Source organism: Theropithecus gelada, chromosome 19 (genome assembly GCF_003255815.1).
Source record: "Theropithecus gelada isolate Dixy chromosome 19, Tgel_1.0, whole genome shotgun sequence".
NCBI classification, from domain to species: Eukaryota; Metazoa; Chordata; class Mammalia; order Primates; family Cercopithecidae; genus Theropithecus; species Theropithecus gelada.
In genome coordinates this window covers 14409745-14431557 of record NC_037687.1, presented here as the reverse complement: position 1 = coordinate 14431557, position 21813 = coordinate 14409745, and the positions used below count along the sequence as shown (strand labels likewise).

General features: G+C 44.8%; 1 protein-coding gene across 1 annotated transcript; it reads left to right on the top strand.

The window, feature by feature from the left end:
• The first annotated feature begins 827 nt into the window (after positions 1 to 827).
• ADGRE2 (adhesion G protein-coupled receptor E2) lies at positions 828 to 20680 on the top strand. The gene is made up of 10 exons (XM_025367950.1): positions 828 to 834; positions 7643 to 7750; positions 8148 to 8326; positions 8884 to 9057; positions 11532 to 11729; positions 12569 to 12804; positions 16762 to 16828; positions 17416 to 17507; positions 20005 to 20173; positions 20259 to 20680. The coding sequence occupies exons 1-10, from the start codon at positions 828 to 830 to the stop codon at positions 20415 to 20417; spliced, it is 1389 nt and encodes a 462-aa protein (XP_025223735.1). The 3' UTR covers positions 20418 to 20680.
• The last annotated feature ends 1133 nt before the right edge of the window (positions 20681 to 21813 follow it).

Below are 21813 nucleotides of genomic sequence, written 5' to 3'. Positions count from 1 at the left end.
GGGAGGAGGAGAGGAGGAGAGGAGGAGGAGGTAACAAGCAGGAGGAGGGGAGGAGGAGAGGAGAGGAGGAGGAGAGGAGAGGAGGAGGAGAGGAGGAGGAGGAGAAAAGGAGGAGGAGAGGAAGAGAGGAGGAAGGGAGGAGGGGAGGAGGAGGAGGACAGGAGGAGGAGGAGAGGAAGAAGAGAGAAAAATAAAGGAGAGGAAAAATAAATGCATAAATAATATGCATTTTCATTGTAATATGAATTATCAGCAGTAAATAATTATGAAGATTTAAAATAAAATAGAAATCACTTCAAAAGAGAACAATTTATTTAATTTGGAATACTATAAATTAGTATCATTTGATCTATAAGTATGATTTCTTTTTTTGTTTGTTTATTTTTGTTTTGTTTTGTTTTGTTTTGTTTTGTTTTGTTTTTTTTGAGACGGAGTCTCGCTCTGTCGCCCAGGCTGGAGTGCAGTGGCCGGATCTCAGCTCACTGCAAGCTCCGCCTCCCGGGTTCACGCCATTCTCCTGCCTCAGCCTCCCTTGTAGCTGGGACTACAGGCGCCGGCCATGATGCCCAGCTAATTTTTTGTATTTTTAGTAGAGATGGGGTTTTGCTTTGTTAGCCAGGATGGTCTCGATCTCCTGACCTCGTGGGTGATCCGCTTGCCTCGGCCTCCCAAAGTGCTGGGATTACAGGCGTGAGCCACCATGCCCTGCCTGCATAATAATTTTTAAAGCATGAAAATGCATATGGCGTTAATTTTATTAAGATAAAATTCACGTAACATCAAGTTCACCACTTTAAAGTGTCTGTTTCAGGCCGAGCGTGCCTATAATGCCAGGCACTCACGCCTGTAATCCTAGCACTTTGGGAGGCTGAAATTGGTGGATCACCTGAGGTCAGGAGTTCAAATCCAGCCTGGCCAACATAGTGAAACCCTGTCTCTACTGAAAATACAAAAATTAGCCGGCCATGGTGGCACACACCTGTAATCCCAGCTACTCAAGAGACTGAGGCAGGAGAATTGCTTGAGCCTGGGAGGCAGAGGTTGCAGTGAGCAGAGCTTTGCACCACTGTACTCCAGGCTGCGTGAGACATTGCCACTCCATCTCAAACAAAAAAATTAAAATGAAAAATGAAAATAAGAAAAAATTTTAAAAGCGTGTGTTTCAGTAGAATCTAGTATATTCACAAATTTATACAACCATCACCTGTATTTCTAAAATGCTTCCATCAGCCCAAAAGTGAATACTGCACATGGTAAGCAACCGCTCCTCATTCCTCGCTTCCTCCAACCCCTGGCAGCCACTAATCTGCCTTCTGTTTCCACGGATTTTCCTAATCAGGATATCTCACATAAATGGAATCATACAGTATGTGACCATCTAGTCTAGCTGGTTTCACCTAGCATAATGGCTTTGTGGTTCATGCCTGCCATAGCATTTATCGATATTCCATTCCTTTTCATGGCTGAATACTATTCTATTGTATGAATACCTCACTTTTTTTTTTAATCCATCCATTGATGGACATTTGGGTTGTTTCCAGCTTTTGGTTATTGACAAAAGGAGTCAAAACTCTGTAAAATATTTGAAGAGACTTATTGTGAGCTAAATATGAATGTATGAATGACCATGGCCCATGACAGAGCCCTCAGGAGCCCCTGAGAACATGTGCCCAAGAGAAGTGGTGTTGTTGTCCAGGGTAATACCCGAGGTTCATTGTCTCATGCCAAGAAAATTAAGGACATGGACACACACAAGGAGTAAGTTTATGAGTGGAGGCTTAATAGGCAAAAGAAAGAAAAAGGAGAACAATTCCCTCTTTTGTGAGAGAAAAGGATGCCCAAATGGGACTTCCCATCCATGGCCGAGTGCACCAGATTTTATAGACAGGCTTGAGGAGTCGGTGTCTGATTTACATAGGCCCCAAAGATTGGTTGGACCAGGTGTGACGTTTACATAAAGTGCAGACAAGCTGGCTGCCCCACCCTAATCTTATTATGCAAATGGAGTCTTTGCCTTCTCCTTACTGTACACGTGGTTGGCAAAGAGATGGGAAGATGGAGCCGCCACTTTCAACATGCCTAGTCCCAGGTGGCCTTTTCCTATTGGCACAGCTGCCAACATTCACCTGTGCAAGCTTCCAGCTTGCTTGCCTATGTCTGCAGCTCGATTTTGCAGGCTGCTCTTTGTTAGGAAAAAAAAAAAAAAAAATGATACAGGGGCTGCTTTTCATTAACAGGAAAGCCTTACTGAGGACTTCCTTACCCTCACTCTCTGCCTAAATAATTCCTTTTTAACTTCTATATCACAAGGTGGTCATGGCGCAGCTTGGTTTTTGTTGTTGTTGTTGTTGTTGTTGTTGTTGTTTTCTTTTGGAGACAGAGTCTTGCTGTGTCACCCAGGCTGGAGTGCAGTGGTGCAATCTCGGCTCACTGCAGCCTCCACCTCCCAGGTTTAAGTGATTCTCCTGCCTCAGCCTCCCAAGTAGCTGGGACTACAGGCACCCAACACCACACCTGGCTAACTTTTTTGTGTGTTTTCAATAGAGATGGGGTTTCACCATGTTAACCAGGATTGTCTCGATCTCCTTTCCTTGTGAGCCACCTGCCTCGGCCTCCCAAAGTGCTGGAATTTCAGGCATGAGCCACAGTGCCTGGCTTGGTTTTACACATTTTAGGAGGATGTGAAACAACAATCAAATACATTTAAAATACACATTGGTTCACTCCAGAAAGGCAGGACAATCCGAAGTGGAGATGTGGGGTGGGTGCTTCCAGATTATAGGTAGATTTAAGCTTTTCTGATTGGCAGTTGGTTGAAGGAGTTATTATCAATAGAAAAGAATGTCTGGATTACAATAAGGGGCTGTGAAGGCCGAAATTCTGTCATCCAGACGAACCCTTCAGGTATCAGGCTTCAGAGAGAATAGATTGTAAATGTTTCTTATTAGACTAAAGGTCTGTGTTGATGTTAAATGCTGGTCAGCTTTTCCTGAACTCCAAAAGGGAGCAGGGCATAAGGAGGCATGTCAGACCCCCCCACTTCCCACCATAGCCTGAACTAGTCTTTCCGGTTAAATTGAGAGTGCCCTGGCCAAAAGGGAAGCCCATTCAGATGGTTTTTGGGGGGGCGGGAGAGGATTTCTTTCTTTTTTTTTTTTTTTTTTTTTGAGACAGAGTCTCGCTCTGTCGCCCAGGCTGGAGTGCAGTGGCACAATCTCAGCTCACTGCAAGCTCTGCCTCCCGGGTTCACGCCATTCTCCTGCCTCAGCCTCCTGAGTAGCTGGGACTACAGGCGCCCGCCACCTCGCCCGGCTAGTTTTTTGTATATTTTAGTAGAGACGGGGTTTCACCGTGTTATTAGCCAGGATGGTCTCGATCTCCTGACCTCGTGATCCGCCCGTCTCGGCCTCCCAAAGTGCTGGGATTACAGGCGTGAGCCACTGCGCCCGGCCAGGATTTCTAATTTAATTTTTGGTTTAGGTGGCTGGTGTGAATAGGACTCTTATGAATATTGGTGGACACATTTTGGGTTGAATAACTGTTTTCGGTTATCTGGGGTATCTACTAAGGAGTGGAACTGCTGGGTGATACGGTAATTCTATGTTCAACTTTTGGAGGAACCACCAAACCGTTTTTCCAAAGCGGCTGCACCGTCCTAAATCCCCACCAGAAACATACATGGGTTATCATCTCCACACCTTCAGCAAAACTGGTTACTTCCGTTTTATTTTCTTTGGTTCTGTTTTTTAATTGCTTTTATTGATACATAATATCTTACATATTTATGAGTACATGTGATACTTTGTTGCTTGCCTAGAATGTGTAACGATCAAGCCAGGGCATCTGAGGTATCCACCACTTTGAGTACTTACCATTTTTATGTGTTGGGAACAATTTAAGTCCCCTTTTCTAGCTACTTTGAAATATATCATACCTTCTTGTTAATTATAGTCACTCTGCTCTGCTGTCAAACACTTGCGTGGGGCATGGTGGCTCACGCCTGTAATCCCAGCACTTTGGGAGGCCAAGATGGGTGGATCACGAGGTCAGGAGATCAAGACCATCCTGGCTAACACGGTGAAACTCCGTCTCTACTAAAAATACAAAAAATTAGCCAAGCATGGTGGCGGACACCTGTAGTCCCAGCTACTCGGGAGGCTGAGGCAGGAGAATGGCGTGAACCCGGGAGGCGGAGCTTGCAGTGAGCTGAGATCTGGCCACTGCACTCCAGCCTGGGTGACAGAGCGAGTCTCCGTCTAAAAAAAAATAGAACTTATACTTTTTATCTAACTGTATGTCTGTACCTGTTAACCTACCTCTCTTCATCCCAGTGATACAGGAGTGAAAAAGAAATTATTTAGGCAGTTAGCAAAGGTAAGAGAGTCCTCAGTAAGGTTTCCCTTTTAATAAAAAACAGCCCCCAAATCATTTCTTGTCTAACAACGAGCAGCCTGAAAAATCAAGCTGCAGACATAGAGAAGCAAGCTGGAAGCTGGCACAGGTGAATGCCAGCAGCTGTGCCAATAGGAAAAGGCTACCTGGGGGCCAGGCATGTTCAACATGGAAGCTCCCTCTTCCCTTATCTTCGTCAGCCACGTGTACAGTACAGAAGCAGGCAACATGGAGCCAGCCAGGTAAAGAATTCATTTGCATAATAAAAGATTAGGCTGGGGCAGCCAGCTTCTTCATGCTCCATGTCAATGACTCACCTGTTCCGACCAATCTTTGAGCCTTATGTAAATCAGACACTACCTACCCAAGCTCATCTATAACACTTCGTGCATTTCACTACGCAACCGGAAGCCACACTTGGGAGCCCCTGTCTCCACTCTTAAACTCACTTCTTATGTGTCCAAGTCCTCAGTTTCCCTGGTGTGAGACAATGAACCTTGGGTATTTACGCTTGGGGATTTACGCTGCTTTACTGGTGAGGTGATATCTCATTGAGGTTTGGATTTGCCCTTCCCTAATAACTAACAATGTTTAACATCTTTTCATGTGTTTGCCCACCATTTGCATGTCATTTTGGGAGAAATGTCTATTCAAATCCTTTGCCTGTTTTGAATTGTGCTGTTTGCCTTTTGGTTGTCCAGTTGTAAGCATTCATTATACATTCTGATAGTAGACCATGTGAGATAAATGATTTGCAAAATATTTTCTCCCATTCTGTAGACTGTCTTTCATTTTCTTTATTGTCTTTTCATTTTAATGAATAGATGTTTTAAATTTTGAAGACATTTATTTTATCTATTTTTTCTTTTGTTGCATGTGCAATTGGTGTCATATTTAAGAATTCGTTGACTGGGGGTGGTGGCTTACGCCTGTAATCACAACACTTTGGGAGGCCGAGGCGGGCAGATCACCTGAGGTCAGGAGTTCGAGACCAGCCTGGCCAACATGGCGAAACCTTGTCTTTACTAAAAATACAAAAAAAATTAACCAAGTGTGTTGGCACATGCCTGTAATCCCAGCTACTCGGGAGGCTGAGGCAGGAGAATTGCTTGAACCTGGGACGCAGAAGTTGCAGTGAGCCAAGGTTGTGCCACTGCACTCCAGCCTGGATGACAGAGCAAGACTCTGTCTCAAAAATAAAAATAAAAAAAGAATTCATTACCAAATCCAAGACCAGGAAGATTTACCCCTGTTTCCTCCTAAGCATTCCAGTTTTAGCTTCTAAACTTAGGTCACTGGCTTATTTTGAGTTAATTTTTGTTCTGTGAGGTAGGGTCACAACTTCCTTATTTTGCATGTTACTATCCAGTCATCCCAGCACCATTTGTTGAAGAGATTATTCTTTCTCCCATTGAATAGTCTTGGCACCCCTTGTTGAGAATCAACTGACCATAAGATGGATGGGTTCATTCCTGGACTCTCAATTCTATTCTGTTATATCCTTATGCCAGTATTACTGTCAGTTTGTAGTAAGTTTTGAAATCAGTAAGTGTGAATCCTCCAACCTTGTTGTTCTTCTTCAAGATTGTTTTTGGGTATTTGGATTCCTTACAACACCATATGAATTTTAAGATGAACTTTTCTTATTCTGCAAAATAATAATAGGTTAAAATATTGATAGGGATTGCATTGAGTCTGTAGACCACTTTGGGGGAGTATTGCTGTCTTAACAATAGAAATTCTTCCAATCCATGAACATAGGATGTCTTTCCATTTAGAGAGGGCCTTTTATTTCTTTCAAACACTTTTGTAGGCCAGAAGCAGTGGCTCACGCCCAACATTGTCAGAGGTCACCAAGGTGGGAGAATTGCTTGAGCCCGAGAGCTCAAGCCCAGCCTTGGAAACATACTGAAACACCATCTCCACAGAAAATTTAAAAATTAGCTGGGTGTGATAGCGAGCAACTGTAGTGCCAGCTACTTGGGAGGCTGAGTTGGAAGGATTGCTTGAGCCCAGGAAACTGCAGTGAGCTATGATCGTGCCACTGCACTCTAGCCTGACCAGCAGAGTAAGACTTTGTCTCAAAAAAAAAAAAAAAAAAAACTCAAAAAACTTTCCCATAAGTCTGAGTCTCCTTGGTAAAATGTATTCCTAATATTTTTGCTGAAAATTTTTGCATCTATGTCCATAAGAAATATTAGTCTATAATTTTATTTTCTTGTTATGTCTTTATCTATTGCTCTGTCATCCAGACTGGAGTGCAGTGGCACAATCTCGGCTCACTGCAACCTCCGCATCCTAGGTTCAAGCAATTCTCCTGCCTCAGCCTCCCAAGTAGCTGGGATTACAGGCATGTGCCTACACACCTGGTTAATTTTTTTGTATTTTTAGTAGAGACAGGGTTTCGCCATGTTGGCCAGGCTGGTCTCGAACTCCTGACCTCAGAGCAATATTGGCCTCATAAAATTATTTAAATAGTATTTCCTCCCCTTCCATATTTTTGAACACGTAAAAGATTCATGTTCATTTTTTTTTAAGCTATTGGTAGAATTCACCAGTGAAGTCATCTGGTCTGGGTTGTTCATTTTGAGAGATTTTCATTACTGATGTAATCTGTGTAATCTGTTATAGGTCTGTAGGTCTGTTCAGATCTTCTATTTCTTCTTCTTTTTTTTTTTTTTTTTTGAGACGGAGTCTCACTCTGTCACCCAGGCTGGAGTGCAGTGGCGCGATCTCAGCTCACTGCAAGCTCTGCCTCCCAGGTTCACACCATTCTCCTGCCTCAGCCTCCCGAGTAGCTGGGACTACAGGCGCCCACCACCACGCCCGGCTAATTTTTTGTATTTTTTTTAAGTAGAAACGGGTTTTTTTTTTTGTTTTTGTTTTTTTTTTATTTTTAGTAGAAATGGAGTTTCATCTTGTTAGCCAGGATGCTCTTGATCTCCTGACCTCGTGATCCGCGCGCCTTGGCCTCCCAAAGTGCTGGGATTACAGGCATGAGCCACCACGCCCGGCTGATCTTCTATTTCTTCTTGAGTTGGTTTCAGTGGTTTGCGTGTCACTAGGAATGTGTCCATTTCATCTAGGTTATCTACTTTGTGGATATACAGTTGCTCATACTCTTCTCTTCTGATATTTTGTAACTTCAGCCTATATGTGTATATAGTATATAAATTAAGTCATAGTATATCAACCACTGTAGGCACGATTCCTAACCTAATTCCCCTTATATAATTCCCACAACTCACAGAATTTTCCCTGGAGGTGCAGAAGCAAGTAGACAGGAATGTCACCTTGAGACAGAATCAGGCAACGATGCAGCTGGACTGGAGTCTGGCACAGAAATCTGGTGACCCAGGTAATGGCTGAGATGGGGAGGTGGTCAGTGAAGCTTCGTGGTGGGACAAGATGCCCAAGAATGTGAAAACTAAGAGATTTAAAGATTAAAGGAAAGTGTGAGGTGGGTGGGGTGGGGCTGTAAGAGGAGAGCCTATCTGAAGAGGAAGGGACCTTGTTGGGGACCCCGAGATATTAACCGCGGCCTTGTCCTACAGGATGTGATACATATAGAACTAAAGATTGAAGGAAAGTGTGGGACGGGTGAAGCCAAAGGAAGGTAGCCCATCTCCATGAGTAGAAAGTTCTGTGCGGGGCAGAGGAACTCTGGTGTGGACCCAGAGATTCAACCTACTCCAAGATTCAATCTTGGCCCTGTCCCGCAGGCCCTTCTGTGGTGGGCCTTGTCTCCGTTCCAGGGATGGGCAAGTTGCTGGCTGAGGCCCCCCTGGTCTCGGAGCCTGAGAAACAGGTGGTTCTGAATGAGACACACCAGGGCTTGCTCCCCATCCTGCTCTCAGATGTCATCTCTGCCTTTCTGAGCAACAATGACACCCAAAACTTCAGCTCCCCAGTTACCTTCACCTTCTCCCACCGTGTGAGTGCTGGTGGGGTGGTGGGGGTGGGTGGGGAGTCTGAGTCCAGGCATAGCCTTGCTGCCCAGCTCAGCCCTGGGGCTCACGGGTCTCTTACGGGTACATTATCTCCCCAGGAAAGTCAGTCCTTCCCAAGCCGGCTTTGGGTAAGCATCTCTGAGCATCAGACCCACCCACCAGCTCACACATGGGTTCTTTTTCTTTCTTTCTTTCTTTTTTTTTTTTTTTTTTTTGAGACAGAGTCTCACTCTGTCAGCCAGACTGGAGTGCAGTGGCACAATCTCAGCTCACTGCAACCTCCGCCTCCCAGGTTCGGGTGATTCTCCTGCTTCAGCCTCCCTCGTAGCTGGGATTACAGGTGTGTGCTACTACGCCTGGCTAATTTTTGTACTTTTTTTTTTTTTTTTTTTTTTTTAGTAGAAATGGGGTTTCACCATGTTGGCCATGCTGGTCTCAAACTCCTGATCTCAAGTGATCCACCTGCTTCAGCCTCCCAAAGTACTGGAATTACAGGCGTGAGCCGCCATGCCCGGCCCACACCTGTGTTCTGTTCCTGCAGTCGGTCATACCAAGACGGAAAGTGTTCTGTGTCTTCTGGGAGCGTGGCCAGAATGGATGTGGTCATTGGGCCACCACAGGCTGCAGCACAATGGGCACCAGAGATACCAGCACCATCTGCCGTTGCACCCACCTGAGCAGCTTTGCAGTCCTCATGGCCCCCTACGATGTACAGGTGAGACCCTTAGGAGAGGCTGTACTCTGCATTTATTACTGTGTAACAAATCCCCACAGACGTAGCAGCCTTTAAAAAAATGCATTATCTCACAGCTATGGGTCAGCAAGCTGGCATAGCAAGATGGCTTTTCTGCTCAGGGTCTTACAAGACTGAAATCATCGTGTCGCCCCACCCCCCGGGCTGCCGTTTCATCGGAGACTTGAGGTCCTTCTCCAGGCTCCCTGGTTGCTGGCAGAATTCAGTTTCTCGTGATTGTAGGACTGAGATCTCACTTTCTTAGCTGTCAGGAAGGCATGGCATTCAGTTCCTAGAGGACACTCACATCCTTTCTCACATGACCCTCTGGCAACCTTTCAGCATTCCTATCTGGAGGTCAAGGAAAACATATTCCTTGATGCGGAATCCTTCTTAAGGTTTGTATCAGTCGGGGTTCTCTAGAGGGACAGAACTAATGGAATATATATACACACACACACACATATATGTATATATATGAGTATATATACATATATACTATATATATGAGTATATATACATATATACGAGTATATATGCATATATACTATATATATTCCATTATATATTCATATATTATATATATTATATATATTCATATATATAATGGAATATATATAGTATATATGTATATATACTCGTATATATAATATACTCCTATATATATATAGGAGTATATTAAGTATTAACTCACAAGATCACGAGGTCCCACAATAGGCCATCTGCAGGCTGAGGAGCAAGGAGAGCCCATCCGAGTCCCAAAACTGAAGAACTTGGAGTCCGATGTTCGAGGGCAGGAAGCATCCAGCACAGGAGGAAGCTGTAGGCTGGGAGGCTAGGCCAGTCTCTCTTTTCACATTTTTCTGCCTGCTTATATTCTAGCCACGCTGGCAGCTGATTAGATGGTGCCCACCCAGATTAAGAGTGGATCTGCCTTCCCCAGCCCAGTGACTCAAATGTTAATCTCCTTTGGCAACACCCTCGCAGACACACCCAAGATCAATACTTTGCATCCTTCAATCCAATCCAGTTGACATCCAGTATTAACCATCACAAGTTTTGAATCTGATTCTCCAGGAAGAGCCCAGATCTTGTAAAGGCTCATCTGATTAGGTCTGGCCCACCCAGGGTAAACTCTGCCTTTTTGTTTTTTTTTTTTTTTTAGACGGGGTCTCTGTTACCCAGGCTGGAGTACATTGGCACAGTCATAACTCACTGCAGGCTTGACCTCCTGGGCTCAAGAGATCCTCTTTCCTTAGCCTCCTGAGTAGCTGGGACTACAGGCATGCACCACCATGCCTGGCTAATTTTTGTGTTTTTACTAGAGACAAGGTTTCACCAAGTTGGCCAGGCTGGTCTCGAACTCCTTACCTCAAGTTCCACCCGCCTCGGCTTCCCAAAGTGCTGGGATTACAGGTGTGAGCCACCACGTCTGGCCCACCTGACTTTCTTATCTCATCACTTGGAGTAGATCCAAGGGACATCACTATCAGATCCTGCGGGAAAAAGGGCCAAACCACCCTTTTGTTTTCCATCGCAGGAACATCTTATCAATATCCTCCCAGACAGCAAGCCATACCACCCAGCCCCTCTTGCCCAGACTTGTAACTACCCCAGCCTGTAAGCGGCGGCGGATTCTGGCACGCAGCTAGCTCCCCGCTCCACAGGTCTCATGCTGGACATAAACCTGCATTGCTGTAGAGCTGCCAACTCTCTCTCTCTCTCCTCTCTCTCTCTGTCTTTCTTTAACCCTCACCTTCCCTTCGAAACCTAACGGGCTCACACCTGAAATCCCTGTGCTTTGGGAGGCTGAAGCGGGAGGATCACCTGAGCCCAGGAATCCGAGACCAGACTGGGCAACACAGAAAGATCCTGTCTCTATAAAAATTTTTAAAAAGTTAGGCCGGGTGTGGTGGCTCACGCCTGTGATCCCAGCACTTTGGGAGGCCGAGGTGGGTGGATCACAAGGTCAGGAGTTCAAGACCAGACTGGCCAAGATGGTGAAACCCCGTCTCTATTAAAAATACAAAAATTATCCGGGCGTGGTGGTGGGCGCCTGTAATCCCAGCTACTCGGGAGGCTGAGGCAGAGAATTGCCTGAACCAGGGAGGCAGAGGTTGTAGTGAGCCAAGATCGCGCCACTGTACTCCAGCCTGGGCGACAGAGAAAGACTCTGTCAAAAAAAAAAAAAAAAAAAAAGTTAGCAGGGCATGGTGCCATACATGACTATAATGCACACCTGTTGTCACCTGCATGACTACCCTTGTATTCCCAGACACCCAAGAGGCTCAGGTGACAACTTCACAAATTAAATTAAATTGATGACACCTTCACAAATTTACCTGGCTGCCTCATTCTTGAATGTGCTATGCCAAAATAAAAATTAAAAATGGTGGTGGGGTCATTACCCCAGAGCAAGAAAGCGTAACTGTGAACTCTTCTTTTTGGGGTCCCAGGAGGAGGATCCTGTGCTGACTGTCATCACCTACATGGGGCTGAGCCTCTCTCTGCTGTGCCTCCTCCTGGCAGCCCTCACCTTCCTCCTGTGCAAAGCCATCCAGAACACCAGCACCTCGCTGCATCTGCAGCTCTCGCTCTGCCTCCTCCTGGCCCACCTCCTCTTCCTCGTGGGGATTGATCGAACCGAACATGAGGTATTGACAGCGGTGTTCCAGGGGGCTCCCTTCCTTGACGCAGAGGATGCTGGCTCATGGAATGATGTGGCATTGGATTCCTTAATATAATGGCCCAGCGGGGCGTGGTGGCTCACGCCTGTAATCCGAACACTTTGGGAGACCGAGGGGGGTGGATTACCTGAAGTCGGGAGTTCTAGACCAGCCTGACCAGCATGAAGAAACCCCGTCTCTACTAAAAATACAAAATACAATACAAAATAAAAATAAAACTAAAAATACAAAATTAGCCAGGCGTGGTGGCACATGCCTGTAATCCCAGTTACTCAGGAGGCTGAGGCAAGAGAACCGCTTGAACCCAGGAGGTGGAGGTTGTAGTGAGCCGAGATCGCACCATTGCACGCCAGCCTGGGCAACAAGAGTGAAATTCTGTCTCAAAAAAAAAATGTATATATATGTGTGTGTGTATATATATTTTTATATATGTGTGTATATATATGTATGTGTATATGTATGTGTGTGTACACAAATAGGTACATGTGTGTATATGTGTGTGTGTATATACGTGTATCTGTGTGTATGTGTGTGTGTGTGTATGTATATGTGTGTGTGTATATATACGTGTATCTATATGTGTGTGTGTGTGTGTATGTGTGTATATATATATAGGCCCTTGAGTCCTGGGGAATATTAGAAGAGAACACCACCAATTTCCCATTGCCTGACTCAACTACAAAGCAAATATTCTCTACAATGCCATCAAATATCTCAGAATTCTCCCCAACGGCATGGTACAGGAGAAGCCATGGGTCACACTCAAATCTGACCGCCGCTCTGGGCGTCTCTTACTTCTCCCCCAGGTGCTGTGCGCCATCATCGCCGGTGCCTTGCATTATCTCTACCTGGCCGCCTTCACCTGGATGCTGCTGGAGGCCCTGTACCTCTTCCTCACTGCACGGAACCTGATGGTGGTCAACTACTCAAACATCAACAGATTCACGAAGAAGCTCATGTTCCCTATGGGCTATGGAGTCCCAGCTGTGATAGTGGCCATTTCTGCAGCCTCCAGGCCTCACCTTTATGGAACACCTTCCCGGTTAGTGCAAATTCCCACAGTCCTTATCTTCTCCGGCATAACCGTGGCCATTGCTAGAACCTAGATAGCATTTTTATGATACCTGCTTTTAATTAGATCAGTAGGGATTTTAGGCTCTGTTGGTTGGATTACACTGCAGCTCCTCATTCTTAGCTATTGAGTTTATTTCGATTACATTTCAAACTAGGCATTGTAGAAGAGGGTTTTCGGAAATTTTCTGAATGAAATAAAGGGCAAGTCTTTGGAAAGCATAAAGAGGACAAAGACACTGTGTCATAATCCCCAGGGCATCTTTCTGCTAGAAGATTATAATAATTAAGGAGGGTCAGGCTCAGTGGCTCACGCCTGGAATCCCTGTGCTTTGGGAGGCTGACACAGGAGGATCACTTGAGCCCAGGATCTTGAGACCAGCCTGGGCAACACAGCAAGACCCCTTCTTTACAAAATTTAAAAAATTAGCAGGGCATACTGGCACACACCTGTAGTCCTAGCTACTCAGGAGGCTGGGATGGGAGGGTCGCTTGAGCCCAGGAGTTCGAGGTTGCAGTGAGCTATGATTACACCACTGCACTCCAGCCTGAGCAAGAGAGAGAGACCATGTCTCTAAAAGATACTAATAATAGTTAGGGATAATGTATTTAAATCTCTCTCATTGAAATAGCAAGAATGAAACCAAAGTGCTCATGATAGCATTTGTTTAATATCTAACCTACTTTATCCAGATCTTTTAGGATGCTTCAATTTTTCATTTGAAAAAGTAGACCTGATTTGAATAACCCAAATAATTGATATTGTCATAGTTAAGATTTACGAGATGCTTACTTTTTGCCAGGTACTTTTCTAGCTTGTTTGTTTGTTTGTTTGTTTGTTTGCTAGTTGCACTGGTTGAACCCTCCAGGACACTGTTGACTAGAACAGCAGACAGTGTTGTCTTGCTCCTGAACTTAGGGAGAAAGCACTGAGTCTATTCTCATTAATGTATGATGTTAGCTGAGGATTTTTCATAGATACCCATTTTCAGGTTAAAGAAATTCTTTTCTATTCCTAGTGTGTTGGGTATTTTGGTGATGAAACTGTGTTTGATTTTGTCAAATGCATTTCAGAAGCATATAATTTTTACTTATATGGGATAAAAATTATATGATCACATTATAATTATATACTTATATTAGACTATTTTATATGTAATTTATATATAAATACATATCTATGTAATTTATATATTATATAAGTATATAATCAAATATGATAATTATATTATATAATTATAAATTATATTATCACATTAAATTATATAATCATATATTATATCATTATAATTATATAATCATATATAACTATATGATTACTTAATTACTTAATCTTTTGTTCTATTAATACACATAATAGAATAAAGGGTTAAAATTATATGATCACGGCCAGGCGCGGTGGCACACGCCTGTAATCCCAACACTTTGGGAAGCCGAGGCGGGCAGATCACAAGGTCAGGAGATCGAGACAACCGTGAAACCCCATCTCCACTAAAAATACAAAAAATAGCTGGGCCTGGCGGCAGGCGCCTGTAGTCCCAGCTACTCAGGAGGCTGAGGCAGGAGAATGGCGTGAACCCGGGAGGCGGAGCTTGCAGTGAGCCAAGATCGCGCCACTGCACTCCAGCCTGGGGGACAGAGCAAGACTCCGTCTCAAAAAAAAAAAAAAAAAAGATCACATTATAATTATACAGTTATATATGGTTATTTACCTTTGAGTCCTGGGGAATATTATATGGTTATATATAGTTAATTATATGGTTATATAATTAAACTGTGATCTTATAATGTGATCATATAATTATATGATTATATAATTATATAACTATAATGTGATCATATAATTTTAATCCTTTATTCTATTAATATGTGTATTACATTGATGGATGATTAGATATTAAACTAGCCTACATTCCTGGGATAATTACCACCTGGTCATGGTATATAATCCTTTTAATATGTTGCAGGACTTGGTCGGCTAGTATTTTTTGAGGATTTTTGCATTCATTTTCATAAAGGATTTTGGTCTGCAGTTTTATTTTCTTGTGATGTCTATTTCTGGGTTTGGTGTCAGAGTAATACTGGCCTCGTAGAAGATTTGGGAAGTGCTTCCTCTTTTGCTGTTTTTGGTTTTGTGAATTATTAACACCAATCCTCCAAAAGTTAACCACAGAGCTACCATATGACCCAGGTATATACCCAGAACAAATGAAAACAGATGTCCACGCAAAAACTTGTAAATGATGCAATCATAAAAAATAACAATGTCAGCCGGGTACGGTGGCTCACGCCTGTAAAACCGGCACTTTGGGAGGCCGAGGCAAGCGGATCACGAGTTCAAGAGATTGAGACCATCCTGGCCAACATGGTGAAACCCTGTCTCTACTAAAAATACAAAAGTTAGCTGGGTGAGGTGGTGGGTGCCTGTAATCCTAGCTACTGGGGAGGCTGAGGCAGGAGAATTGCTGGAACCTGGGAGGCGGAGGTTGCAGTGAGCCAAGATGGCACCATTGCACCCCAGCCTGGCGATAGAGTGAGTCTCCATCTCAAAAAAAATAAAATAAAATAACGAGATCATGTCCTTTGCAGCAATATGGATGGAGCTGGAGGCCATTATCCTAAGTGAATTCAGAAACAGAAAATCAAATACCACATGTTCTCACTTATAAGTAGGAGCTAAACACTGGGTACCCATGGACACAAGGGAACTTCAGACACCAAAGCGTACTTGAGGGTAGAAAGTGGGAGGAGGGTGAGGATAAATAGACGACCTATAGATCACTGTGCTGATGACCCGGGTGACAAAATAATCTGTACGCCAAACCGCCGCAACGTGCAATTGACCTACATAACAAACCTACACAATGTACCTCTGAACCTAAACTAAACGTTTAGCAACATGTTGTACATGAATGCTCATAGAAGCATTATTTAAAGGAGTCAAAAATTGGAAACAATGCCTATCACTTATGAATGGATAAAAAAGTAACATATCCACAGTGAAATATTATTCAGCCATAGAAAGGAATTTTAAGAGACCATTCAGTCATTTTATATTTAGTTATTTATTTAGAAACACTTTGTCACCCAGGCTGGAGTGCGGTGGCGTAATCTCGGCTCACTGCAACCTCTGCTCTCTGTTTCCTGGGTTCAAGCCTCCCGAGTAGCTGGGATTACAGGTGTGCGCCACCACACACAGCTCATTTTTTGTGTGTTTTTAGTAGAGACAGGATTTCACAACATTGGGCAGGCTGGTCTCGAACTCCTGACCTCAAATGATCCACCTGCCTCAGCCTCCCAAAGTGCTGGGATTGCAGGCATGAACCACTGCACCTGGACTCATTTTCTATTTTAAATAGAAATTTAAAATGCTGCCATGTAGGTCTTGCTCTGTTGCCCAGGCCGGAGTGCAGTGGTGCAATCACAGCTCACTGCAGTCTCAACCTCCTAGACTCAAGTGATCCTCCCCACTCAGTTTCCCAAGTAACTGAGAATACAGGTGTGAACCACCACACCTGGACTTTTTTTTTTTTTTTTTTTTTTTTGTAGAAATGGGGTCTTGCTATGTTGCTCAGGCTGGTCTCAAACTCCTGGCCTCAAGCAATCCTCCCACCTTGGCCTCCCAAAGTCCTGGTGTAAGCCACTGTGCCTGGCACAACCTTCCATTTTTGTTTCATTGTTAGAATGTGTCTAATTGCGTGTATCCTCCCTGAGTTGAAATTTTGGGGATCTAAGACCGTGTTCTTAGATCTCACCACTGTATCTTCAGAGCCAACCACAGACCCTATCGCTAAAGAAACACTCAATACTGTTGATGTAGGAAGGAAGGGAGGAAGTGGTGAGGAGGGAAGGAATAGATTTACATAACTGTTCCATATCTCCAAAAACTGATGCTTTTTTTTTTTTTTAATCTCTCTCTCTTGTTCAGCTGCTGGCTCCAACCAGAAAAGGGATTTATATGGGGCTTCCTTGGACCTGTCTGTGCCATCTTCTCTGTAAGTGACATCATCTAAGCATCCTCGCTGCCCCGCTGAGGGTCATTAGAAAAGCAAGATAATAAAGATGGTGACAAGAGCAGGAATGCCCCTTGGGTTGTCATGGGTTGGGTTAGGTTTCCTAAGACCACTCTTGAATCTTCAAACTCTAACACTGTTACTCAATATTTAAGAAAAAGACTTACGTGTATAACTCATATTAGACAGGCTAAGATGAAGAGATAATGGGCTTCAGGCCTGATGTGGTGGCTCACGCCTGTAATCTCAACACTTTGGGAGACCAAGGCGGGCAGATCACTTGAGGTCAGGAGTTCAAGACCAGCCTGGCCAACATGGTGAAACCCTGTCTCTACTAAAAATAAAAAATTAGCCAGGCATGGTGGTGGGTGCCTGTACTTGGGAGGCCAAGGCAGGAGAATCGCTCGAACCTGGGAGGCGGAGGTTGCAGTGAACTGAGATTGCACCGCCATACTCCAGCCTGGGCAACAGAGCAAGACCCTGTCTGACCAAAAAAAAAAAAAAAAGAAGAGAGAGAGAGATAATGGGTTTCAAATTCTATTCAACGAATCTTCTGTGGTTTCCTGAAGGTGAATTTAGCTCTCCTTCTGGTGACTCTCTGGATTTTGAAAAACAGACTCTCCTCCCTCAATAATGAAGTGTCCACCCTCCAGAACACAAGGTAAGATGGAGAAGGGGGTGACAACAACACAGTCCTGTATGGTTCCCAAGAGCCAAGCCATGTGCCTCAACAGCCACTGAGGTCCCATCTCAGGGTCTTTTGAAGGCACCCAGAGTAAACAGATGCAGCCATCCTTCTATGGCAGCCGTCTCAGATTCAGTGGTATCCTGTTGACACCCCGAGCAAAATGTTTTGTCCATGTCTAATCTCAGTTAGTGAATCCCAGAGCAACCGGAAGAATCTTCATTGGCTGGTAAATGGTATACATACAAAATAGGATATGATTCGACCACGAAACAGAATGAAACCATGTCATTTGCAGCAACATGGATGAAACTGGAGGTCATTCTGTTAAGTGAAATAAACCAGGCACAAAAAGACAAATAGCATACGCTGTCACTTACATAGAGAGGCGCTAAAGAAGCTGATCTCATGGAGGCAGAAAGTAGAATGATAAGTTAGCTGGGCGTGGTGGGGGGCGCCTGTAATCCCAGCTACTCAGGAGGCTGAGGCAGGAGAATCGCTTGAACCCAGGAGGCGGAGGTTGCAGTGAGCCGAGATCGCACCACTGCACTCCAGCCTGGGCGACAGAGCGAGACTCTGCCTCAAAAAATAAAAAGAAAAAGAAAGTAGAATGATAGATTCCAGAGGCTGGACAAGGTGTGTGAGTAGGCAAGGTGATGAAGAGGGGTTGGTTAATGGGTACAACATAGAGTCAGATAGAAGGAGTAAGTTATAATGTTGGATGGCAGAGTAGGGTGACTCTAGTTCACAATATATTGTATATTTCAAAATAGGTAGAGGGGAAAATTTAAAGTGTTCCCAACACATACAAATGATAGACACTCAAAGTGACAGATATCCTGAATACCCTGACTTAATCATGACACACTCTATACATGTTAGCAAAACATCATGTATGTCCCCATAAAGATGTACAAACATTATGAATCAATAAACTAAAAGGTTAAAAACTTCTTTGGACTTTTGTAAGCAGTCCTGTAACAAAAGTGCAAAGAAGTTAGCACTTTTAAAATACAAAGAAGGCCGGGCACGGTGGCTCATGCCTGTAATCCCAGCACTTTGGGGAGCCAAGGGTTGGAGGGGACAGATCACAAGGTAGGGAGTTCGAGACTAGCTTGGCCAAAGAGACCAGCCTGACCAACATGGTGAAACCCCGTCTCTACTAAAAATACAAAAATTAGGGGGTTGTGGTGGCCTGCGCCTGTAATCCCAGCTACTTGGGAGGCTGAGGCAGGAGAATTGCTTGAACCTGAGAGGCAGAGGTTGCAGTGAGCCGAGACTGCACCATTGCACTCCAGCCTGGGTGACAGAGCGAGACTCCAACTCAAAAAAAAACAGTGCAAAGAATGTGTACGTTTTCATGTCTGTTCCCACAGCCCAGCCTGCACCTTCATACCGTATCCTCAGTTCAGGCTCCTCATCACTCCTCATGCAATCCTCCCTCTGGGAAAATCCTAATCAACATTAAATCCTCTACGGGGGCCGGGCATGGTGGCTCAAGCCTGTAATCCTAACACTTTGGGAGGCCAAGCTAGGCGGATCACTTGAGGTCACGAGTTCAAGACCAGCCTGGCCAACATGGTGAAACCTTGTCTCTACTAAAAATACAAAAATTAGCCAGGCGTGGTGGTGGGCATCTATAATTCCAGCTACTCAGGAGGCTGAGGTGGGAGAATCACTTGCACGCAGGAGGCGGAGGTCGCAGTGAGCCGAGATCGCGCCACTGCACTCCAGCCTGGGTGACAGAGCGAGACTCCATCTCAAAAAAATAAATAAATAAATAAAAATAAATTTAAAAATTCCTCTGTAGGGCTTGAGCAGTTTGTTGTTCCAGGCACCCTTGTGCAAAATTAATGAGCTTTCTTCTAGGTTCCTGTCATTATCGTTTCCAAATTTCATATGTCATGCTTTGGTTGTATTGGTGATTTGAAGAGACTGTGTAGTTCATGAACACAGAAATCTCTTTGCATGTTCAAAACTAACCTTTTTTTTTTTTTTTTTTTTTTTTTTTTTGAGATGGAGTCTTGCTCTGTCACTCCCAGGCTGGAGTGCAGTGGCGCTATCTCGACTCACTGCAACCTCCGCCTCCCGGGTTCAAGCGATTCTACTGCCTCAGCCTCCTGAGTAGCTGGGATTACAGGCGCCCTCCACCACGCCTGGCTAATTTTTGTATTATTTTTAGCAAAGACCGGGTTTCACCATGTTGGTTGGGCTGGTCTCAAACTCCTGACCTCAGGTGATCCGCCTGCCTCGGCCTCCCAAAGTGCTGGGATTACAGATGTGAGCCACCGCGCCTGGCCCCAGGTGGCATTTCTATTGTGGGCTATCATTGACAGTAAAGATCTAAGCTGATCACAGCCCAGTCTGAGAAATCATCTACAGGGGAGGGCAGAGGACTCCATGGGCACAGATGAAATAGCCTTGATTCTGTTTCTCTGGGTGCATCACCAGCCTCCTTTCTTATTCAATGCAGGATGCTGGCATTTAAAGCGACAATTCAGCTGTTCATCCTGGGCTGCACGTGGTGTCTGGGCATCTTGCAGGTGGGTCCGGCTGCTCGGGTCATGGCCTACCTCTTCACCATCATCAACAGCCTGCAGGGCGTCTTCATCTTCCTGGTGTACTGCCTCCTCAGCCAGCAGGTACCGCTGCCCAGCTCCCACCCGGTACTCTTCCTGTCCTCACTGCTTTCCATGAGCTGACCCAGGGCACGCTTTGCCTCTGCAGGTCCGGGAGCAATACAGGAAATGGTCCAAAGGGTTCAGGAAATTGAGAACTGAGTCTGAGATGCACACACTCTCCAGCAGTGCGAAGGCTGACACCCCCAAACCCAGCACGGTAAGATCACGCATTGCTCCAGAGCATTTCACTAACCGACCCACCTGAGGAGCATGTGCCTATCACACAAGGAAACCTGGGAATACAGCAGGCGATGCCCTAGACAGGCTCACATCTGAGTATGCCTTGACTCATTAACCATTAGCAATGATCTCAGTTTACATGTTTATTTTTTTTTTTAATCAGCCAGGCCTGTTGGGATTACAGTCATAGCCTGTCATCCCAGCATTTGGGAGGCCTAGGCAAGAGGATCACTTGAGGCCAGGAGTTCAAGACGAGCCTGGGCAACATAGCAAGATCCCATCTCTACAAAAAATAAAAATAAAAATTAGCCAGACATGGTGGCATGCACCTGTAATCCCAGCTACTCCTCAGGAGGCTGAGGTGGGACAATCATTTGAGCCCAGTAGGTTGAGGCTGCAGTGAGCCATGATCATGCCACTGCACTCCAGCCCAGGCAACAGAGTGAGACCCTATCCCAAAACTTAAAAAAAAAAAAAAAAAAAAAATCCTTGGCTCTTACTCCTTAGGGAGCTGTGCTTATCTTGACTCTCACACACAAACACTCCTATTGGACACCTACTGTGTGCCATACATGGTTAACTAAATAAGCAGGAATTGATCTGAAGCAGTGATGCACATTCTACTCAGAAGCATTTACCCTATCCCTTTTCTCTACATATTAGTCTATCTCACAGTCACTTGGCACCACCACCCCATAAAGGCAGGCATGGGAGGAAACGCTGTACATATTTATGAATTAAACAGAAATAGGTGTTAACTGGGATTTAGGCTCTCTTAACAAGTCTGCCTCTACCAACTACCACTTAGTAGTGGGTAGTGGGCAGTGCCTCTACTCAGCACCCTCTACCCCCTGCAAAACTCAGAAAGAAAAGCAGTAATGGGACCAGCGATGGTGGCTCATGCCTGTAATCCCAGCACTTTAGGAGGCTGAGGCAGGACAGCTGCTTGAGGACAGGAGTTCCAGACCAGCCTGAGCAACCCAGTGAGACCTCATCCCTATAAAGCATTTAAAAATTAGCTGAGGGTGGTGGTGTGCACCTGTAGTCCTGCTCCTCAGGAAGCTGAGGTGAGAGGATCACTTGAGCCCAGGAGTTTGAGGCTGCACTGAGCTATGATTATGCCACTGCACTTTGGCCTGGATGACAAAGCAAGACCTCTTCTCTAAAAAACAATACTAATAATAGAAGTAAATACATGAAGTTTTAAAAACACACGGGGCAACCTGGGAATCAGCGGGTGATGCCCTAAGAGGGTTCACATTTGAGCAACTCCTTGACTCGTTAACCAATAGCAAATATCTCAGTTTAAACGCTTTTTCATAAATCAGCCAGGAACAGTGGCTCAAGCCTGTAATGCCAGCACTTTGGGAGGCCGAGGCGGGCAGATCACGAGGTCAGGAGATCGAGACCATCCTGACTAA

Excerpts from the sequence above, each read along its gene's own strand:
- ADGRE2 (XM_025367950.1), top strand. Across the intron at positions 9,058-11,531 it reads TGGCCCCCTACGATGTACAG|GAGGAGGATCCTGTGCTGAC; the intron begins GTGAGACCCTTA and ends TTGGGGTCCCAG. Across the intron at positions 12,805-16,761 it reads CTTTATGGAACACCTTCCCG|CTGCTGGCTCCAACCAGAAA; the intron begins GTTAGTGCAAAT and ends TCTCTTGTTCAG.